The following is a 21,912-nucleotide window of genomic DNA, read 5'->3' on the forward strand; positions in this document are numbered from 1 at the left end:
GCAGGTTTTATTTATATGTTACTTTGATAGTGAATCAATAGATGCAAAGCTGCAAAGAGTTTGGGATTGTTGAACGTGTGATGTCTTTAGTTTCATCTTTCATGTGTCAGATGGCCTGCGTGGAGGGGAGGCACCGACACCATGCAAGGTTGTCGGTAGGTTGAAGAATGCTGCACTTTAAAAATTATATATATTAACATTTTATATCGTGCATTTTTTTTATTCTCATTATCTTTTTATTTTATGTCCTGTTTGATTGCTCAGACAGGGAAATAATTTACGGTGGGCATTTGATGCCCTCCACCATTCATCTCGAACAAACACCATTTTGGGTCTCCGTGCATTTGGATCACCATCTTTGCCCTTGTATTTCCTCTATTTGCATGAACTGAGTGCTGGTGGTCACAATTCTGCAATTAAAATTTTCTTGCTCACGGATAAAGCCTTTGTAGGTGGTTTCACTCCAAAGTCCAAAGCCCAAACCATTCGAATGGGCCCTCCTATCTGCAGCGTCCTGAAACTAAGGTACCAATTATTGAGTCCTTTTGTTTCATCTTTAATTTTATTGGATTTTTTAATATAAAAAAAATCATTTTCACTTTTCAAGGACGATGGCAACAAAAGTAGGCAGAGGCAGCTTCCTCATGGGCCCAACGAAATTGTTCTACAGGTCACGTTCTTCTGAACGGGACGGTGCTTCCTATGGTCTCATAAAATAAAAGTTCCTTGAGAGGGAAGTTCAATTGGGCTATTACCAGCATGTGGGGGGTGGAATATTCATGTTCATTAATGGGGGGGGGGGGACCTGCATTTTTTCTTCAACCTCGACAAAAGGAAGCAAAGCAGCAGAAATGCAGAAACAATTACTTTGAATTGATGAAATGATGGGATCAGGTGCAGTTGCACTTTCACTGTTGCTCATGGTTGATTATAAACGAATAACCCAAGGCTTTCTATGTTGATTCCCAAGGCTTCCCAAACTCAGTCATTTGCATGATTTGTTTGGTTAAAAGCTTCATATAAAGAGATGATGATGATGATGTTGTACAAACTACACAGAAACAGAAGCAAAGATAAGAGTAACCAAGTGAACCCAAAAGGCAAGTACAAAAGGTAAAATTGAAAGGTGGAACAAATCTATTTTATCATGTATGAAAAATTGAAAGGTGCTTCCCTCTATAAAGTCTTATCATCATCATCATGCAACTAATCAAGGCAGATTTCTGCAATTGCAGAGAGAGCCTTAGGCATGACGCGTGTATACATCAATGTATTGTGTTTCCTGCAGATAATGTATGTTGTCTGATCACTGATGAGATCATGAATGAAACTATTGATATAGACACGAGGATATATCATGGAGTGTAGACAAATCAACATGATATAACAACAATGGTCACAAATCACCTGTATTGAGATTTGAGTTTATTGGCTTTTAATTGTTTTGTTTGACCGCCAGGTACTAAGATTTGATAATTAGCCCATAGTGCTCCATTCCAATTTCCAACCCTGTTTGGTTCTCAACAAGACAAACTACAAATTTTAAACAGTGATCTCATGATGGAAATCAAAAGCGACCAGTCTCTTTGACCCAACACCTAACCCAGCCGAACTCTCTAATTAGTCTAATGGGATTTTACCGAAGTCATGGAAATTTTCAAATTTCTAAGTGGATGGGCAAGAATGCCATTTTATTATATTTGTCAAACCATTCCGATCCAACCCGGATGGTCCACTCCACTGTCCACAGGGCTGGTATGAAGTATGATGTAATCCTTGGTGCTAAGTCAAAGTGGATAACGGAACAATTTCATGTCCACAACAATAAATTAAAATTAAAGGGGTTTTACTGTTCATTTCGCCCCTACAAATCTTAGCTATATTGTACAGTTGGGGTAGGTGTAAGTTCAGAATTGATGCCAATTTAGGGATGAACATTGGTGTTTAGGTGGAGGTATTTGAAATTTTGAATTATAAGTTTACTGGAATTCAAATTTCTAAGGTGGAGTGCAGTCCCCTTGAGAATGAAATCTCATTCCACCAGGAATGGGAATGGGATTTCAATTCTGCTCGACCAAACAATTGGAATCGAAAACTTATTCCAGCTGATTCTAGTTTCCATTCCTATTCCTGTTTAAACCAAACAGATTATAGGAATAGACCAAGGTTCAAAATATCGATAGACCTGATATGCTGATAGAGACGTATCGGGCAATACTGATAACTTTGTTTTTATTTTTAGTTTTTTTTTTTCAAATCTGGTTCAGAGGGGCCGATTTAAGTTCCATCCACCCTTTGAACTGGTCAAAACCCCAAAACAGCTATATCGGGAGATTCCCAATATGAAATATATCGGATGATATGATCTAATATGTATCAAAATTTCAAATATTAAAATAAACCATTCCAATTCCAATTTCAACTATAAACCAAAAAGACCCTAATTTCATCCGATTCGATCCATTAGATACTGTCCACATCTCGGCAGTGAAAGACAATTGTCTTAATCTAATAAATTAAATTCAAATAGATGGTAGCTTGAGCAATAGTCCAATTTTATCATCACATCTAATAAGATCTACAGAGTGACAACCATATTTCAACAGGGTCGTCGTCATCATCATCATCAACATGTAAACGTGGCGTCCAACGCCACGCCACAGGCCCACAACCCCGCTCCTACTTGGGTTGGGTATAGTGACGAGGATCCACATAGTGAAAAGTTTGGCAATTCATGAAAGTGGGCTCCCTTAGACCTTAAATGATAAATAGTATAACATATTAACAAATTTTTACCAGAAAATAGAAAAAAAACATCTAGTAACAAATTGCGTGTCTCCTTCCATCACCTGGCACCCGCCGACGTTTCACTCTGTTTGGTAAGAATCAACAATCTTGATTTTAAATTTTAGAAAACCCACCTGTTAGACGATCGATCCAATGGACCAGATCATTTGGTTACGCTTTCTCTTCTGGGTCAACGAAAAAGGTAGTCCAAATTATAGTCTATCCGCCAAACACAATCACCGAAGTTTTCTGAAAATTTTATGCTTTCTGGGATGATCTAGATTGTAGAGGTGAAGAAGAAGAAGGAAGAGACATAAACAAATGGTGACTGGTGAGAGAGCCCACATCAGCTAGCGATCAGAATTCAGACATCACACTACTCGATGCCTCAATAAACTATTTGAATATGAAATCATGAATCCCAGTCGACACAAAATGAATATTTCATTTAATGCGAGTCCTGCAACACGAGGCACAATTGAGAGCCATGAGATTAGAATCTACTGACCACTTGATTGTCAAGGTACCATCCGACACTAATCCAATGGTAAATAATGAGACCCATTATGGAAGCGGCCCACAGAGGAGGATTGGAATTTGGAATTCAGGAATTGGACATGGAGAATGGAGGAGTCAAGAGATGGTAAATTCAAGTATTAAACAAACCCAATATTTAAACGGGAAAGGTACAACACGCTCCGACCAATTAAAGCTTAATTATCAGTTAATCTTCTTAGCTTCGTACTAGGAGTAGGGACTACACACTAGACTACAGCTGAAGCCTGAACGAGAATCTCGCTTCCTCTCTTCCCCCCGCCCCCCCCCCCTCTCCTCTCTGACTCTCTGTGTCCGTACTCTCACCAAAACGCTCAGACAGTGCTCTCCCTCTCTCCGTTAAATGGGCCCGTTGTCTGCTGAACAGATCTTTCTTTTTCTTTTATTCGGTTTCAGTTGTCTTAAATAAATCATGACAGTAGAAACGATTCTCTTTGCATGGCAACCTTCAAGCTCTGCAAATTCCGGCCACAGCTCATTTGCAAAAGAAACAGAGAGCAGGGCTTTCCTCTACCCGTCTTTGGGTCTTCATTAAGCTGCCTTCTGATTGCTTTCCTCATGCTATTTGTCGGTCTTCTCTAATCAAGCTTCCGTCTTGTTCTTACTTGAAGATTACCCATCTGTAAACTCTACTATATTATTCCAATTTGTTGATATTTTTATTGTTTTTTCCTATCCTTTGGACGAGCGGGTGGGAGGTTACAAGATTCGATCTCCGATTTTCTCCTGGGGATGGGTATGCAAATGATTATGCTGCAAGTGAGAGTGAGACTCATCATCATTGTCGGCGCTTTGGTAGTTCATGGATCTGCAGGTAATGAATATTGTTCTCATTGTGTTTATTTAGCATAAGTTTGAGTTTGAGTTGGCCTATCCAATAATTTGATCAAATTCGTGCTGTATTTGGTTGGTTTTTATGTTAGGAGAACAATGTAAAGATCTGGGTTCTTGTCAACAATTATTTTTGTGATTCTTCCTGTTCAGAACAAACTGCACCTGTGCGAACAGAGTCTAAGTCGAGTCGGGTTTTGCTTGATCCATGTAATGTAAGGAGAGTGATGCACCAAGGACGGAAACATTCTGGAATTTTTCGTTGTGGCTTTGGTTCGATATGAATTGGATGTTATTTCATAAGGTGGTTGATTAGAGATTGGAGTGGACATTGCGAATTGTAGTTTATAGTTTCTAACTAAAGTTTATCCTCAGTAAAGAGTGATATGCTTACTGTTTAAAGAACTGTTGTGCTTCATAGTTATCGGTACAATCTGGAGTTTTGTCCCGGTGACTAATTATTAAGCATTACAAGTCAGATCATATAGTATCAATCTCAGATAATGTCATTTCTAGTTGTGTTTTTTGTCCTTTTACATGGAGGTTTTATGTCATTAGCCACATCTAGTCCATCCCCACACCCCCTCCCCCAGTCTATCCCAAAACTTTAAGGAAAAAGAGAGGATATATCAATATTCATTATGTAATTAATGATGAACTTCTTTACCTTATTATGAAAGGTTAACTGATCAAATAATAAAGTTGGTAGTTGGTGGACAATCTGCGAATGTAAATTCGATGCCTGGCCCAGAATATATATATTAGAAAAGCCATTACCCAATGTTGGTTCCAGCTATCTGGGGTCTTGGGAGGGGTAAACTGGATATAGTCCTAATCTTTGGCACTTTTGCACAAAGTGGTCGCTCTCAGGCTGCCTTGGCTCAGAATATCATCCCCAGAAATTATTGAAACAATCTTAGTTTCTTAATTTGAACAATGCTAGGGGAATCTAAAGTACTATCTTTTGCTCTCATGGAGATGTTAGAGTTTTCACATGGCTATACAGCAAAAGTACTATAAAACAATATTTTTATGAAGTATAAAAACCAAGCCTTGGTACAATAAGAAAATTTAAAAAAAGAAGACTATGTTAATTGGAGAGATTATTCCTACAAGTTATTGATATTTTACACTAATGTTCTTTGTGAAAGTATCAATGATGTAGTTTACAAGTTACTTATTCACATATCTATTACTTTACCTATATTTGCATTTTTATGTCCATTAACCCAATTACCTATGTATATGGTACAGAGGATATTCAAATTTGACTGTCTCAGGTATTTTCTCCTCTTGTCCCTGATTCTGCTCCTGCCAACTATTTGGTCAAGGAGGACTGGTTTGGATTTTCTTCAGAAGATTGTCATATCTTTCTTCTCCCCTTTATCATCATCACCATTTTTATGTTATTAGTGAATTATGCCACAAAGGTAATATACATGAGTACATGGAAGGTTGTACACAATATTATGACAACCGAGTACAAACCATAGCCACAATAAAAGGATACCAAGGGAAGGAGACTTAGAAAATAGAGGTCCTAATCTACCCCAGATTTTTCAACCTCAGAAATCATCCATAAGAACTCTTGAAAGATAAAACTATGATGTCCTATGCTTCATTTTTGGTAGGTTTTTTAAACGTGGTGATATTTCATCTTATCCATTTTTTTAATACTTTGCAAGAAAAACTCTGGTGTGCGATGATGAAAAAAGATACTTAATGATCAGGGAAACAGAAAATAAAAAGCAAAATTCTTCCAAGCTTCTTTGCTAGAGTAGAAAACCATTCAACTTGTATCATGAAATTAAAACTTGGTTTGGGAAGGGTCCACAAAGGTACAGGTTAAGTTCCAAAGAGTATTATATCTCTCTTTCCCCGCTTGAGTTATAGACTAAGAAATGGCAGATTTATATTCTCTTGCAGGGTACAATATATCACCAAGAGCTTTTTCTGCAGTTTCTCCAACTGAAGATAGAAAGCCTAGTGTTGGCTACCATAGGAAGTCTCTGGAAACTGGAGCACAAAGTCCAGGGCATCTGCACAATGGTAACCTTTGTTAACTGTAACACTAGGAAGCTTTTGTTATTCTTGCTATCAATTAATAAAGCTAACAGCTTAAAAAATCCAGGGCCTATCTCATTGGTATTTCCACCCAATGTTTCCGCACCTGTCCCCCGAGCTGTGCAAGGGCTGGTACCATCCATATCCCCAGATATTGGAAGTCTATTGCCACCACAAAAGTCAGCATCCCCACTCCAACCCATCCAGGGGTTTGTACCATCTGCCCTACCAAGGGATCATTATCGAAGAGCACCATATGGTATGGTTCTTTCCAAAGTAGCTTTTTGATCTGGAGGCATTGATTGTTTGAAGTTTGTAAGCAGGATTAAATCCCTTTATGTACCCAGCCCAGTCCACCCCACCCAAGATCCTGTTTAGCTGGGATCAACATTAGGTAATGACCCTTGTACACAGACAACACACAATATACCTCATATTTCTGCTTTTTTCTGTGAGAAGGGTTTGAAATCAACGGAGAACATGAATTTTCCCAAGTATTGGCTATATCAATTTATCATTGAGATATTCCATATCCCAAGAAGATAGCAAAATAATGCCATTAATTTCGAAGTATTTTTAGATTTCACTCTATCTTTGTATTGACTCAATTGGAAGATTTATGGATTCAGTCAGCATCTGAGTTCCAGCTCTAATTTACAAAATTAAATAGAAACAAGAAATGTATACTATAAATAGAAAAACTAGGTTTTTCTAAATCCCAAACCCCGCTTAATTCTAAAGAAATTTAATACTAAAAATGATCATTTATATATGAATATAATCAGATCCTAGCAGATTGGATCAAGCAATTACCCAAACTTGATCCGATTAATGAATGAATCATATTTTCATATTCAATTCAATCCAATTATGGCTAGATGGATCCAAATACGACTTAAGTGAATCACACTCAATTCCAATCCATTTGCATCCCTATTAGGGGGTTGGCTGATCATCTCAAGGAAGTTAGCAAGGCTCTTGCTTTTATTCCTTGAATTTTTTGTTGGGTGTGGAGAGGGGTTTCATATACAGTGAAATCCCTAATACCTTGAATTTTTTGTTGGGTGAGCAGTGGTTCTGTACAGCTCTTTTGCTACATCCTTTCATGTTGAAGTTCCATTATTGTTATTTCTTCCTAATGTTTGATAAAAAAGAGACACCTCTATTTTTCTTTTTGATACCTTGAAGTGGTATATCACCAATGTATCCCCTTCTTCCTTTGGTGGAATATTGATCTTAACTATTTTTTTTGGGGTGAACAATTTTAACTAAAATTTTGTACCTTTCCATGGACAAACTGTGGTGTGTGGTGCACTCCCAAGTAATTATCTATCTTGAAATAATAGGGCTGTCATATTAACTAATCAATATTTGTAGAATATATGGAGGCGTGCATGTTTCTCTTTTTTGTTTAATTAATGTACAGCCATGCCCTTGTACTCTACCTTTTTGTGGTTGTGCTAGTCCAACAACTAGGTACTTTGTAATTGATGTTAGGTTCAATGTGTTACAAAATAATGTTACAGAACCTGCTGTTTCTCCAAAACCGGGTCCTCCATCCAGAATCAGGAAGAGATATGGAGTGCCAGTTGCTGCACCTCCAATGGAATCATTTGATCATTTATCACCTGTGAACCATTCCCCAGCCAAAGGTACTTCAGAGATCAAGTTAAGCTCTTTGTGTGCAAGTTTTTATGGGCCCCAAATTTGAAGTTCAATGCCATTGGAAATCATTACTGGTCACAGGTCTGTTCCCTGTTGAAGCCCCTGCACCAGACAAAACTGTGAGGCCCTCTAATAAAGCATTTGCACCTTCCAAGTCATCTTCCAAAGCCCCAGAGAGGAGACAATTTCATAGTCCTGCACCTTCACCTTCATTTTACAAGCATAAACATGCAAATCAAAGAGCCAACGGCCTTGCTCCTACATCAATTCCATCCCATCCTCCTGCTTCTTATCACAAAGGTTTGATATTTTTCTAAGTGTATCTCCACCAAATAAATACCAACAGGTAACATATATGCCCCAAGTATTTGGATAATAAAGAATTCTTCCTTTTCTTTCGACTTCTCTTAAAGGTCTGATCATCACTCCTGCACCTTCAAATGCTTCGGAAACATTGCCAAAGAAAAGTAGAAGACACAAAGGCCTGCCACACTTGGGACAAGGTACCAGATGGTTCCCCAATTCATATGTGACCAAGCATCTGAACTGTAAATTGGTTTGTTTACTTTGACCTCTTATTATGATCCAACCTGGCAGGTCCCTCTATCTCCCCTGTCCAATATCCAGTTCCTCCAACAGTGAAAAGAGGTTCTTTTGCACCTGTACCATCGCCAGCGGTTCAATCCGGCCAAAGTATGGTGAAACTTACATCTCTTACATCATTTGTATTCTGTACAGTAAAAATTAATGGATGTTCCCTAATCTTGTTTTCTGTAAGCAAGGGTGCGTTCTTCCTCCCAAAATTTCTCCTCCAAGTTCTTTGCCAAGGAAGCCAAAGACACCATTATCTCCATCAGTTCAAACATTACCCCCACCACCTCCTAATTTAGGTAAATAAATCTGCAAATTCTCTTATATGTTCTATTTGGTCTTCTATTATACTATTCATTTTCCACAAGTTTACCTTAGTGACACCTAAATATATTATCTTGTAGATTGTACATCATTGGCATGTGTGGATCCTTATACAAATAGCCCTCCAGGATCACCCTGTGCCTGTGTGTTGCCAATGCAAGTTGAACTGTGCCTTAGTGTGGCCCTATACACCTTCTTTCCTTTGGTTTCTGAACTGGCTGCAGAAATAGCAGCTGGAGTTTTCATGAGACAAAGTCAAGTTCATATCGTGGGAGCAAACGCAGCCAGTCAACAGCCAGAGAAGACTATTGTTCTTATCAATCTGGTGCCACTTGGAGTAAAATTTGATAACACCACAGCATTTATGACCTATGAGAAATTCTGGCACAAACAGATTGCCATAAAGGCTTCCCACTTTGGTGACTATGAAGTGTTGTATGTTAAATATCCAGGTACATGTGAATGGATGCTTTTCTATGTAGTTTATCGTGTAGTCTGGCATCTGTTAATAACATTTGCACCATATCAGGGCTTCCTCCCTCCCCACCTTCAACAACCTCAAGCATTACCACCATAGATGGTGGACCTTTACCTGGCCATGACAATAATGGAAGGACAATACGGCCTCTGGGAGTTGATGTGAGGAGGAAACAAAAAGGAGGACTTGGTGGTGGCATGATTGCTATAATAGTTCTGTTATCTGTTACAGCCATTGTGTTCTGTGTTGGAGCTGCTTGGGTGTTTCTATTGAAATGTGGAAGACATTCTAGTCAACCTGCATCTACCATTGAAGCTTTTGTACCTTCCCTTGCAAAGCCATCAGGTAAAGCACTGCTAATATTTCTTATCATTATAACTGCCTTTTTTTATTTTTTGGTTAAATAGTACATATCGAATATTTATTTCTACAGGGGCTACTGGATCTATGATGTTTGGAAGTGGAGCCAGTTCTGCATCACTGTCCTTTGGATCTAGCTTTGCAACATATACAGGAACTGCTAGAACTTTCAGTGCAGGTGAAATAGAAAGAGCTACTGATAACTTTGATGATTCAAGAATACTGGGGGAAGGTGGATTTGGACGTGTCTATAGTGGTACCCTTGATGATGGAACAAAGGTGGCTGTAAAGGTTCTTAAGAGAGATGATCAACAGGGTGGCCGAGAATTTTTGGCAGAAGTAGAGATGCTTAGCCGGTTGCATCACCGGAACTTGGTCAAATTGATTGGTATATGCACAGAGGACAATACCCGCTGCTTGGTCTATGAACTCATTCCAAATGGCAGTGTGGAGTCCCATCTACATGGTAATATGAATGTAGTGGTCTCATGTTTTTGGGTTCTCTCCATTGAATTATAAATTTTGTTCCCTGATCCTTTTTTGAAAATGGCCCTTCCAAAAAAAAAATTGTTCTTTCAGGATCAGACAAGGAGGCTTCTCCACTTGATTGGGGTGCCCGAATGAAGATTGCACTTGGTGCAGCTCGTGGTCTAGCATATTTGCATGAAGACTCAAGCCCTCGTGTTATTCATCGAGACTTCAAGTCCAGCAATATCTTATTGGAACATGATTTTACTCCCAAGGTGTCTGATTTCGGTTTGGCCAGAACAGCTTTGGATGAGGGAAATAAACACATTTCAACACGCGTTATGGGAACATTTGGGTATGACCTTGTTCTTTTCATGATTTGAATTTTCAAATCTTTTTAATTCCCCTGGGATACTTGTGAGAGATCAATACTGTGTTTGCACATGACTTTTTTTTTTTTCTTTTTTATTTTTCAGTTACGTGGCTCCGGAATATGCAATGACTGGACATCTTCTTGTGAAGAGTGATGTTTACAGTTATGGTGTGGTACTTCTTGAGCTCCTAACAGGAAGAAAACCTGTGGACATGTCACAGCCACAAGGTCAAGAGAATCTAGTTGCTTGGGCACGCCCGCTTCTTACAAGTAAGGAGGGTTTAAAAGCAATTGTTGACCCTGCATTAGGATCCAATATCCCATTTGATAGTGTGGCCAAGGTAGCAGCAATTGCTTCAATGTGTGTACAACCAGAAGTGTCACACCGACCTTTCATGGGAGAGGTAGTGCAGGCATTGAAGCTTGTGTGTAACGAGTGCGGTGAGACGAAAAGAGTGGGATCAGATAATTGTAGTCGGGAAAACTTGTCGATTGATTTGGATGCTAGGGTTAGTACTGGTTCGGGTCAACTTCCAGAATCCACACGCACCTACTATGCTATGCCTGTATGTGAATCCAGTCTTGAAGACCGGGGGGCTCTATCTGCTTTGGATGTCTTCAGTACCTCAGCAAGACATGGGATGCAGGTATCGGGGTCTTTTAGGAGGCACTCTAGTTCAGGCCCTCTGCGAACAGGGAGGGGCATGCGGTTTTGGCAGAGATTAAGAGGCATGACTAGAGGTAGTGCAAGTGAACAGGGAGTTGCTTCCAGATTGTGCGCAGTATCTCGATGAATTTGTTGGAGCGCCATCCAGGAATAAGGCAACATTGTGGTTTTCATATGTGAGAACAACTAGGGGGAAGACTAGTAGTTTGGGATTTGATAAGAAATGCAGCTGCATTCAAGTTCCAATGCCTTGTGTGGCTATGACCTCAAACTTTATCCAGAATGGCTCATGCTGCTGCTAAGATCCCTGAAGGAAATGCATTGGTCATGGTGAACAAGTTTGTTTGCTGCAATCTTTGTCAAAAGATGATTCAGATGAGAGCCATGATTTGTGAAGTTTTTATCTTTGAAAGAGGCATGATTCTTAGTGTATCTCAAATAAATGCTCCATTTTGAGATAGTCTTGATTTGAAGTTTTGAGCAAAGTTTCCTTGGTTCAGTTCAATCCCTCTCTATGTATGGAGGATGTGAAGTATACAAGGGATCTTTTACACAACTGTAATCTCAAACTTTCAATTGGTGGTATCTACCATCTATCCTTCTTTACAAGGAAAATTTGAGTATAAGACGATTGGTTAATTTACTTCAGCCCATAGAACGTGGATTGATTTCCCTTTTCCCCATTTTTAGCTTAAACTGACCAAGTTTAATGTTGCTTACGAACCTGACACAAGAATGTATTTTTTGCTCTTTTACTTTCATTGGTTAGAACTATAAAAGAAAAAGTTATCATGCTCGACATAAAATATATAAAAATAAGATGAAGGTGTTATTATTGATCCTGTTATCATAATGTGACCAAGGGTGTAAACTGTAGACTACCATTTAGGGGACTACGTTGTGTATTTCTTCATAATTTGTATTTTTCCTATTTAATATTTTCCTAATATAACATTATTATATTAGAAATTTAGCATATAATTTATATTTCTTTCTTTTTCTTTTTCTGTTTTTTTTTTGAGAGAAAGATGCAATTCATTAAAACAAAATAACGGAGACACATCCAACCAGCAACCAAAACACAAACAAGGACACTACAACAAAACAAAACAAATAACACAGCCACTGATTCCAACGACCAGACTCACAGATAGTGCTAGTTTAGATATTTCTTGTAGATTATGAATAACTATTGAAATTTCAGATGTGCTTTTATGGATTATGATATTGCACCTTGCACATTTATTTGAGGTAGAGATGTCAAAAAGATAGAGAAAAATGACTTCTTTTATGCTATAAAATATCTTTCAATATATAACATATAACCTTTTTTTATTTATTGGTAATGGTAAGGATATATCATCTTATCTACCCTTGATCTTGTGGAGTATGGGCTGATGACAGTGAAATTAATGAGTAGGTTGATTTAGAGTGAGAGGAATAAAAGTAGATCATGCCATGAAACTCCCTACTTCGACCCGATTAGGTTGCGCAACCTACTCTGTTTTAGCATTGAAAAATCTTGTGGCCACTTCAGACTATCCGGATAGGAGGTCCCCACTCCCCTGGATGGGCCATGCCTTAAATCCTGCCGTCCACTTCTTCCCTTTAATTTTCTAATTTAAAAGCTATTCACAAAAGAAAGCTTAGCTAGAAGCCTAGAATAAGCATCAAGGTTTGTGAGGTTACCCCATCAATCTTGGATGAAGAAAGGAATTTGATGTCTCCTTTTGAGAAAGTTTCCTGGGTCATTTCATTTACATTTCTTTACCCAATGGCCTGATTACAAACCATCTCTCTCTCTCTCACACACACACAGATATGTAAGTTGGTTTTCTAGTAAGGCATTCAGTGACAAAGGATAAGCAATCAAGGAATCTTTTATGTAGCAATCTGGTTTGGGCTTCTCAATTTCTCATCAATCCATATCAATGCAAAATAGCCCCTTCTTTAGGCATGTTATATCAAAATATTGAGAGTTTTATGATCAATGTTACCAAAGCAAAACACCAATACAATGTGGAACAGGAGGATTGAACAGGTGGCTAGTCCATATCCATAGGGTCCCCTATCCCTACCCAGTGGATAACTCAGACTGGCCACATCATTCATCCATGTGGCAGGAACATGGCCACTCGATGAAACCTTCTTCCTATATATAATTGGATCAAAACAGGGTGCTTTCTTGTATGACCAGTCCTATTTCTAGTCTTGTGCAACATGGAGGGATAGATATGGCCAATCTGAAGCCTGAACCAAACCATTAAATTAAGGAGCCTCTGTATTGGCCAGTTCTCATCAGCCCTCTATCCCACCTTTACTGATATCTTCCCCAAGTACTATTGGCCACTGAAAGCTTCAAAATTTGCCCCAAGGATAGAAAGAAAAATGTGCAGGACCAGTTCAGAAACCAATTTGTCACGTCAAAAGATTCCATGGTGGTTCAGGCCAAGGACCGCTGATTTAATGTTTGAAGCGACCATTGATCGTCTTTTAGATAGATTGATTCATTGAATGGAATGCAATTAGCATTACGTGTGGAAACCAGGAGTGATCATCCCTTTCTAAAGAAAGAAAGAAAACAAGCCAGATAAAGATGGAGTATGAGAAAGAAAAGCATTTGAATTAATTGCCACATGTAATACAATGAAATTCTTCTTTTGATGCAGTTTCTTTGGCAAGAATTAGTATAATCAAATTAAATTTCCTTGGTGCAGCTTCTATTGCATGCAACAGCTCCAATTTATACACCAGCTGCTCTTCCCAATCGTTCTCTTAGTATTTTAACTCCCATATATCTGCATATTCACCCAGGAATTAAACAAAATAGGTCAGTATCCTTCCATGCATCAGCAGCATATATATCTGTGTCTGTGTGATAACCTTACCTGCCCATCATCATGACTGTAGCTTGCGGATTTGTTCCGGGAGAAGTATTGAATATTGAACCATCCACAACACGGAGGCCATCAACACCGAGAACCTTGTACTTGGCGTCGACCACCTTGCCCACATGGCAACCACCATGGTAGTGCCAGATAGTGGTCACTGTGTCCTTACAGAACTGCTCTAGACTCTTGGTGTCATTGGTTTGCTTGGGTATCAAGTTCACATTAGCTTTGACGCTCATGTTGAGAAGCATCTCCACAGCGGGCATGTCAGAGTTTATGAGGTCGGCGAAGTGCTTCGTCTGCACCACCTTCTCGATCATGCGAATGCCGTATACGCAGCGCTTTAGATCGTAAGGATGACTGAAGTAGTTGAAGGTAACAGAAGGGTTGTCATCAACGTCGGTGCTAATCAGGCTGAGCTCACCCGTCGACAGCGGTCCGACTATCTTCTCTAGAACAAAGCCACCCATGAAGACCTCGTGCGGTAAGCTCTGCTTGCTTTCAATGTAGGCTTTGATGGCTTCCGGGGTCCTCTGCTTTGGGGGAACGGTGGAGAGCTGTCCAATCTGGTTGCAGAACAATTGTCAATCAACGCTAAATGATGCAAGAGGATGATGATCTAATTCATTCCATTCCATGCATTGAGCTATTTATGCTACACCCCAGATCCCAGAAAACAATATTTCTGGGATTAGAGAATGACTTTGGATATTTGGATAGAGCCGCGATGGAGCAATAAAATGCGAGCTCTAGGCTCTAGCTTGTGGGCAACCTCATTTTCTTTGCTACGTACTAACTAGTACTCTACTACTAACCTCTGCAGACATGATTCCATGGTTGCACTGAATGCTATCTGAGCTTTGACCGAACCCGCTACTGCCCTCAATAAACACTCCCATCTTCGTAATCCCGACAGTCTCGATTAGCGACTGCTTGACTGGTTTCTTGGTGGGGACGAATATGGAGTTCATGGGGTTATCGGACATTCCTTTCCCGACGAATTCATTGTGGAGCACCACCGGAATGTTCATCCTTTTGATGTCGGTTGCCGGACCAATCCCACTTAGTAATAATAGCTGAGGGCTCCCAATAGCCCCCGACGATAATATGACCTCGCTCTCCATTCTCTTTGACACAAATGCTTGATGTCGGTTTCCGTATTCGTCTTTGAACACGACTCCCACAGCCCTGGGCTGCCTCCCTGTGTCAAGCCAAATACAAACATCAGAACTACTACTTCATTCCTCTCCTGTTTCGACCTCTAGGTATTTCCCTTTGTATAAAACGTGTGCGTGCTTAGTAACCAGTAAACCACTCATGGATCGAGAGCCAGTATTATAGATTACTGTGCTGCACTTACCAGTTTTATCAAACAATACATTTTCTACTGTTGCATGAACCAGGACTCTTAGATTCTCAGGATTTGCAGAAGCGAGTAGGTGGGCGGCAGTGTATCGACGGCCGGACTTATCGAAGGTAGTCCCTCCGATCTTAGTTCCATAGATGTGGTCATACGTGAATCCGTTAAAGGGTGAGACCCCAACTTCAAGAAGACCATTCCTCAAGGCCTCCTGCCATGGTGCCACTTGTGGCCAGCGAACAATTTGCTTCTCGATCCACGGATACGACTCTTTTACTACCTCACTGTCCCAACCTGCTTTCTTAATGAATCTGCAGAAGCCATGAAGTTGAACATCAACACAAGCTAGCTACATTAACTGTTTTTTAAGTTTTCTAATCTCTCTCAAGCTTAATTGGATGATGATGGATCAGACGCATTAATTAACTAGCTAGTGAGGAAGGATGAATGGCCAAGGAATCACCCATGTGGTGAATGGTCTGTGGACCAAATTGACTGTGGAAGCCTCCAAAGAGAAGTTTCCAGTTGGTCAGTTGGTAAGATAAGAGTAGATTTGTAACTCAGACAAGTGATTTAATGCCGCCCCTGTAAGCTAGCCAGGGAATAGGGACTGTCCACTGACCCGCTCGGGCAGCGAAAAAGAAACAATTAAATGTTGGCACAGGCAGAACAATTAATCCAAAGAACTAATAATACAACGTCGTTGGGTGGTTTCCTTCATTAAAGAGTTAGATAGAGAGATGTTCCCTTGATTAGGAAGAATGCATCATGCCCTGATTTAATTAATAAATGCTTTGTTACTTATGATCTGGGTTGGGATGGGATGGAATTGATGGATGGTTTGTTGTGAGAAGAGCACTGCTAGGAGATAGGACATAAACAGTCCTACTATTACATCCCTTTCGAATTTAAGATAAGGCATTGGGAAAAAAAGGAATATCAGAGCTCCTTGGTCCACACACTAGTCTGCAATTCAGGTCAGAAGAGCAATGCTCTACTTACTCCTTGGTAATTGGTTCCTCTCATCCCTAACTCTCATGCCTCTCTTCTCTTCCCTTCGGAGTCTGAAGACACCCCACCTTTAATGGGTAAATACAATGAGTGAGTACATAATAGCTGTGTACATGCCTCAGTTAATGTGTATTTCATCCAAACTTTTTTGTTCAATTAGATAGAAATTATCTATTATTTTATTATTTTTATCAAAATAATTAAAAATAAAATAATGAAAAAAGAAAACCTAAACGCATTGGGAATTGAGACTCATTATTTTTTATTTTTAATTATTTTGACAAAGATAATAAAATAATGAATAATTTCTGTTTAATAGAAAAAAAAAATTTGGATGAAAGACACATTAACTGATATATGTGTCATACAGCTATTACTATTACGAACTTAATCATTGTGCTTACCTAATGCATGCCTACTACATTCAGACCCCCAACTATGTACTTGAACCTTGATTATATGGAGCAGAAAAATTTTTAAGATTGATAAAATTGAACATATTTTTATATTTGTACATGTAAGCCTTAAATAAAGCCTTCAAGCAAGAGAGCTTCTCTTTAGAACACATGGTTGGGCCTCTTCTGAGATAAAGAAACTAAATAATGGAGAGAACATCCGCTGCAACTGTGGTCATAGGCTCATAGCACTCCCTACGGCCTCCAATGAAACGCAAATACACCAACAACAAATGTAGAAATTTTGTAGATGGCATGTTCATATTTAAATATGAGGTTGGGAGTAAAATTTTTTCATTTTTTGCTCATTGAAACCTAATATTTTATTTTTGACATCACATAATACAGTAATGCACATGCAAGGTCTGACCAGCGAAATACTCGCAATTTCACATGCTTTATCTTTAGAAGAATCTCCTAAAAGAAGAAACGAGGGTGTTCTTTTTCTGGATTTTGAGAGGGAAGAAGTTGGTGAATGGGATTTTGATTCCCATTGACCAAGAATTTCATGTTCTTTTTCAGATTTATGTGGGGATCATGAAAAGTTTATTTTTTTTGTTAAATGGTACTCATCTCCTATGTGGGTAAATAACTTTCACAACAGAAAGTTGATAATACTTGAGTGACACAAAAATGTTCCTTTTAATATTGGACTTTTATGGCTAAAATGGTCATTTCCTTATTTATATGGAAAATAAAAGAACATGGATAAATGCATTTACTCGGATAAATATTTCCTTAAAATATTTACTTGGATAAGTGCATTTATCCAAACAAATAACTTACCCAATAGCGAACGGGCCTAAAGCATAAACATACAATCACAACAACAACAAAAAAAAACTTTTAGTGCCGCTAAAAGTATTTGTAACAGCAGTTTTGTATTTATACCGGCAGCTACAAAAACTACTGCTAGAAACTCGTAGCAACACTTTTTTTAACGGCACTTCACCAACTGCTAATAAAATCTCTAATGGCAGTTTTAAGGACTTTTACCGGCAATTTTAGAGACTGCCACTAAAAATCATTTTTCTTGTAGTGAATATTTGATCAGAAGCCGTGCTATAAGAATTGTCACACCTCCAATTCTGAGTGTGATGCTGAATAACCAGCTCAACCACTGGGTCATTGGTCTAATGGTCTTTAAACCACCAAACTAATGCACATATAGCAGGGGAGTGTGCTGCTACCTGGTCGCAGCAGTTATGGAATTTATGGATGTCAATATTTGTCTTCACCTCACGTCCAGAGCAGTATGGAAAAAAATCAAATCCATTTTTTTTCTCTCTTGCACGCAAGGTTAAAGTAGACCTGGATTGGTCTATGGAAACGAGTAAGATTATATTCAAGAAAAAAAAGCATTTAATAAATAAAGTAATTAAAATACCGGGGGACCACATTGTAAAATTGCAAACTGTAATAACAATAGATCGGATATACCCAGATCCAAGTTTCCTTGTTAGAATTTCAATTCAAATTGAATCTTAAATCCTTTACTAAAAAATAATAAATAAAACAAAACAAAAAGGACAATCTTAAATTCAGATTGATTTGAGATATTGAATTCCACTATCCTGTCCATTTGACTTTTGGTTTAATAGAAAAGAAGAGAGAAACAGAGAAGGTTTTTATCAACCCAAGCATAGCCTTAACATATTAAGGCTAGATATGGGGTATGAATATTTAAATGATTTAGATTGGATGAGATTAGATAGATTTTTTTTTTTTTTTTTTTTGTATAATGCAGCCCAATTCAGTATGTACGTATTCGCAATTTTACTGCAAATTTCAGTTCCATATTGAGCTTCTACCCAACAAAGAAGTAAAGAAGGGACAGAAATGGCAGAACAATGTGCTACATTTGTCAACCTTCTAAAGTCTAAAAGCCACTAGAAGCCAAAGCCAAAGCATGAAAGAAAAAAGAAATCCTTACCTTCAGAGGGCCAAAGAGTGAAGAGAAAATGGAAGAAGAAAGAAGGGAAGAGAAATAAAGAAAGAAAACAGACGTACCCGGGGGTTGCCCTTGTATAGAAACCAGCATTGATGCAAGTGCCTCCACCCAACACCCGACCCCTTGCATTAATGACTCCGTCGGTGGAGATGAAAGCTTGGGAGGCGGAGGTGGGTGAGGTGTCTGCTAGAGTTATATGGAAGTTCTGCAAGTAGGAGACGTTTAGGTTGGCAAACGGTGCATCCCCTCGCTCCAGTAGCAGAACCCTGAACTTCTCAGACAGGGTGGCTGCCAGCGGGCAACCAGCCGTGCCACCTCCTACGATTATGTAGTCATATGGGCTGTCGTTTCCCGTCCATGTTCTTGATGATGTGAAACTGCTTGCCGCCTTGATAAATGGATATCTGTATTTCGAGTAATCCTCTTTTCCTGCATTTCATCAACAATATTATCACTTACATAATCCATGCATACTTTGATGCTTTGATGCTTTGAGTGAGTGAGTGAATGAGAGAGAGAGAGAACCAAAACCAAGCCCAAAATCATGGTCCATGGAGTTCTCCAAATGTGGGTATTTCTTACTCAATTTTCACTCTCAGATTTTAACAGGACGTCATGGAAGGATGTGAGGGAGGGAGGGACAACCTATCTTAGTGCAGAAAATTGAGAATGAAAAAGCAGCTTCCGAAAAAATGGTGAAATCAATTCCTGTATTCCACTTAGACCGAAACATAGAAAAAAAAAAAAGAGAAAAAAAAGGAAAAAAGAAAACAAAAGGCCATGCCCCTTTCCCCTACTCCCTTCTTAGTGTAAAAAATGAAAGAAAAGGACAATCAGTTGACTTTTTGGGTTTTCTCTGCACTCTTTGATGTTTAAGTTGGACTGGAAAGAAGAAGGACTACTCTTGAACCCATCAAAAGGGAGCAAAAATAGAATCAAAAACCAACAAAAAGAACAAGAGATGCAATAAGAAGGTTTTGCAAAATAAAGGCAGACAGGCGGGCAAGCATGGAAATGAAGCAGCAAAAGAGAGAAAGAAAAGAAAGGAGCAGAAACCTTGAGCAGAAGAAGCCAGAAGGTTGAAACAGAAAAATATATTGAGAAAGAGCTTTACAATCCCCAACGAAGCCATCGAAAGATCGGGAAAAAATTATTCAGAGATTCCGAAGAGGAAGGGAAGCTAATCCCTTACACTTGTCTGTAGATGTCTTGCTTGAAGCTGCTGAATGTGTATTTATATATTGGGACTTACATGTACGAACTACGCAGAGAGGAGGGGTAGGGGTGATCACCGAACAACCAAGAGTACTCCCTCCGGCCTCCGCCATGGTATTAAATAGCAGCTAATACTACCACAGGGAACTCATTAATGGTGCACATGTATTCACGGTAGGAGTAGTCACTAGCCAAGACAACTCCACTGGTCCGACTAACCCATTAGCTTGTCTGTTGATTTGAATTTCATCATCCATGCCTACAAACAAACAGGGGGAGCCACAGCCCCGGCCCTTACTCCCTAGCCAGCTCATTGAATTTGAATCACCACGAGTCATAACAAAACAAACCAGTTTTCTCTGTCCATAAACGAACTATTTGTGCAGGGTCCCACACTCTGCCTACAAACGACGGCCTTCCATAAATTTGGTGGTTCCTTCCTCCTCTCTTGTTACTTTGTTAGTTAATAGATGTTATAAAATAGAAGGAAGGGAACCATAGAGAGAGACATAACTATGAAACTTAAATCACCAAACTCACCGATCACCACTAATTGTATAAGAATAGCTGGCACTGGCAGTCCTTGAAATTGAATGCAGAGTCCCCTAGTTGGGTTGCTAAACACATGGCCTTACCTAATCAGAGGAAGAATTGGGGTTAACTCAAAAGACAAAAGGGTGATGAGTTTGGTTTGGTGGGTGACCACTTAGTTCTTCGAGTTAGGCCAACGTTTGGGAGTGCTTATTCAATGCTCTTATTTGTGCTTTTTACGTTAGGGGAGCCAAAAATCAATCTAAAAAATGTTAGGTGAAAAAGCTTAAAAAGGGATTTAGGCACTTTTCTGTTTCAAAAAAGGCTTTTATTAGAAGCCGGTCCATTTAGGCCAAAAAGCACTCTCTCTCAATGAGGAAATGAGTTGAGTCGAATAGAAAGAAAGGCCATAAGCCTGTTTTTTCAAACCAAACAAAAAGCTGAACTTTGTTTTTATTTTAAGAAACCCATCTCTACTCAATGAGCTAATACCCACCATTATAGATAAAAGTCTCGGAAGGAAAATTTTGAAGAAGAATGGATGATACGGCACTTTCTCTCCCAAGTCCCAACTGTGTCATTTCTTCCTTCCTTCACTTGTATTAATTAAAGGAGTAATCGCGCTATGTATGTAAATACTTTTGAAAATGAGTTATTAAGCTATCTGTGCGTATATGTGCCTGATAAAAATAACAGTTTGATCGATCGGACTCAACCTGGTTCCTGGAAGGTTGTTAGACCCATCCAACTTGATCTTTTGCTGTTTTGATGCTTTCTTCCTTCACCAATGAAAGTGGGGTTCTCTGTTGTTTTAGCCTTTTTAAGGGCGGGGCCACGGCGGGACCGGTCGACTGACCAATTCCATACAGACAGAGTGGGGTTCCCTATTTTTATTTGTATTCTACTCAACTATTTGTAGTCTTTGCAAACCCAGCTAGATGACAAATATTTGATGTTGGCTTAGAGTACGGATTTGCTCCTCACAGAACTTACTTCACATTCACCTCAAATCATGTTTCAGCCGTGCATCTAAAACCAAGGTTTTTGAATCATCGTTGACCCGGATGGTCAAATCGTTTGGCCTAGGAACCGTTCAGTTAATCGGTTCTATTTTATCCCAAACCTGGTTTTTTGTTAAAAACCGTTAAAAATGTCAATAACCTATTGACATAGGCAGTCAAACTGTTAACCTGTTTTAATTAGTTTTTATTTTTAATTTGTTTGTCAGAATAGGCTGAATGTTGGAATCGGACAGTTGGACCGTCGACCCGAAAACTGATGGCTAGAACAATTCCATTTCCGGATTATTTTTTAAAACATTGTCTAAAACATTTC

The 21,912-nt window shown here is 39.1% G+C and overlaps 2 protein-coding genes across 4 annotated transcripts; one reads left to right on the plus strand and one right to left on the minus strand.

The window, feature by feature from the left end:
- The first annotated feature begins 3,491 nt into the window (after nucleotides 1–3,491).
- LOC148842341 (receptor-like serine/threonine-protein kinase ALE2) lies at nucleotides 3,492–11,811 on the plus strand. 3 transcript variants are annotated; one of them, XM_088960074.1, is made up of 13 exons: nucleotides 3,492–4,156; nucleotides 6,100–6,222; nucleotides 6,305–6,496; nucleotides 7,764–7,889; nucleotides 7,984–8,202; nucleotides 8,316–8,405; nucleotides 8,500–8,595; nucleotides 8,685–8,792; nucleotides 8,898–9,269; nucleotides 9,347–9,640; nucleotides 9,729–10,121; nucleotides 10,235–10,478; nucleotides 10,600–11,811. In XM_088960074.1, the coding sequence occupies exons 1-13, from the start codon at nucleotides 4,075–4,077 to the stop codon at nucleotides 11,288–11,290; spliced, it is 3,030 nt and encodes a 1,009-aa protein (XP_088816200.1). In that variant the 5' UTR covers nucleotides 3,492–4,074; the 3' UTR covers nucleotides 11,291–11,811. The 3 variants fall into 3 exon arrangements, with proteins under 3 accessions (XP_088816200.1, XP_088816201.1, XP_088816202.1); XM_088960075.1 differs by having other exon boundaries at nucleotides 9,527–9,640; XM_088960076.1 differs by lacking the exons at nucleotides 6,100–6,222; nucleotides 6,305–6,496 and having other exon boundaries at nucleotides 3,779–4,156.
- A 1,956-nt stretch (nucleotides 11,812–13,767) lies between these two features.
- LOC148842342 (protein HOTHEAD-like) lies at nucleotides 13,768–20,372 on the minus strand. The gene is made up of 6 exons (XM_088959589.1): nucleotides 19,888–20,372; nucleotides 18,891–19,260; nucleotides 15,415–15,725; nucleotides 14,870–15,255; nucleotides 14,052–14,620; nucleotides 13,768–13,961 (listed from the first exon to the last, which is right to left on the minus strand). Exons 1-6 carry the CDS (start codon nucleotides 19,961–19,963, stop codon nucleotides 13,907–13,909), a joined length of 1,767 nt encoding a protein of 588 aa, XP_088815715.1. The 5' UTR covers nucleotides 19,964–20,372; the 3' UTR covers nucleotides 13,768–13,906.
- Nucleotides 20,373–21,912: the final 1,540 nt, after the last annotated feature.

Source organism: Nelumbo lutea, chromosome 8 (assembly GCF_056320005.1).
Source record: "Nelumbo lutea isolate HS-2025 chromosome 8, American lotus-T2T, whole genome shotgun sequence".
NCBI lineage: Eukaryota > Viridiplantae > Streptophyta > Magnoliopsida > Proteales > Nelumbonaceae > Nelumbo > Nelumbo lutea.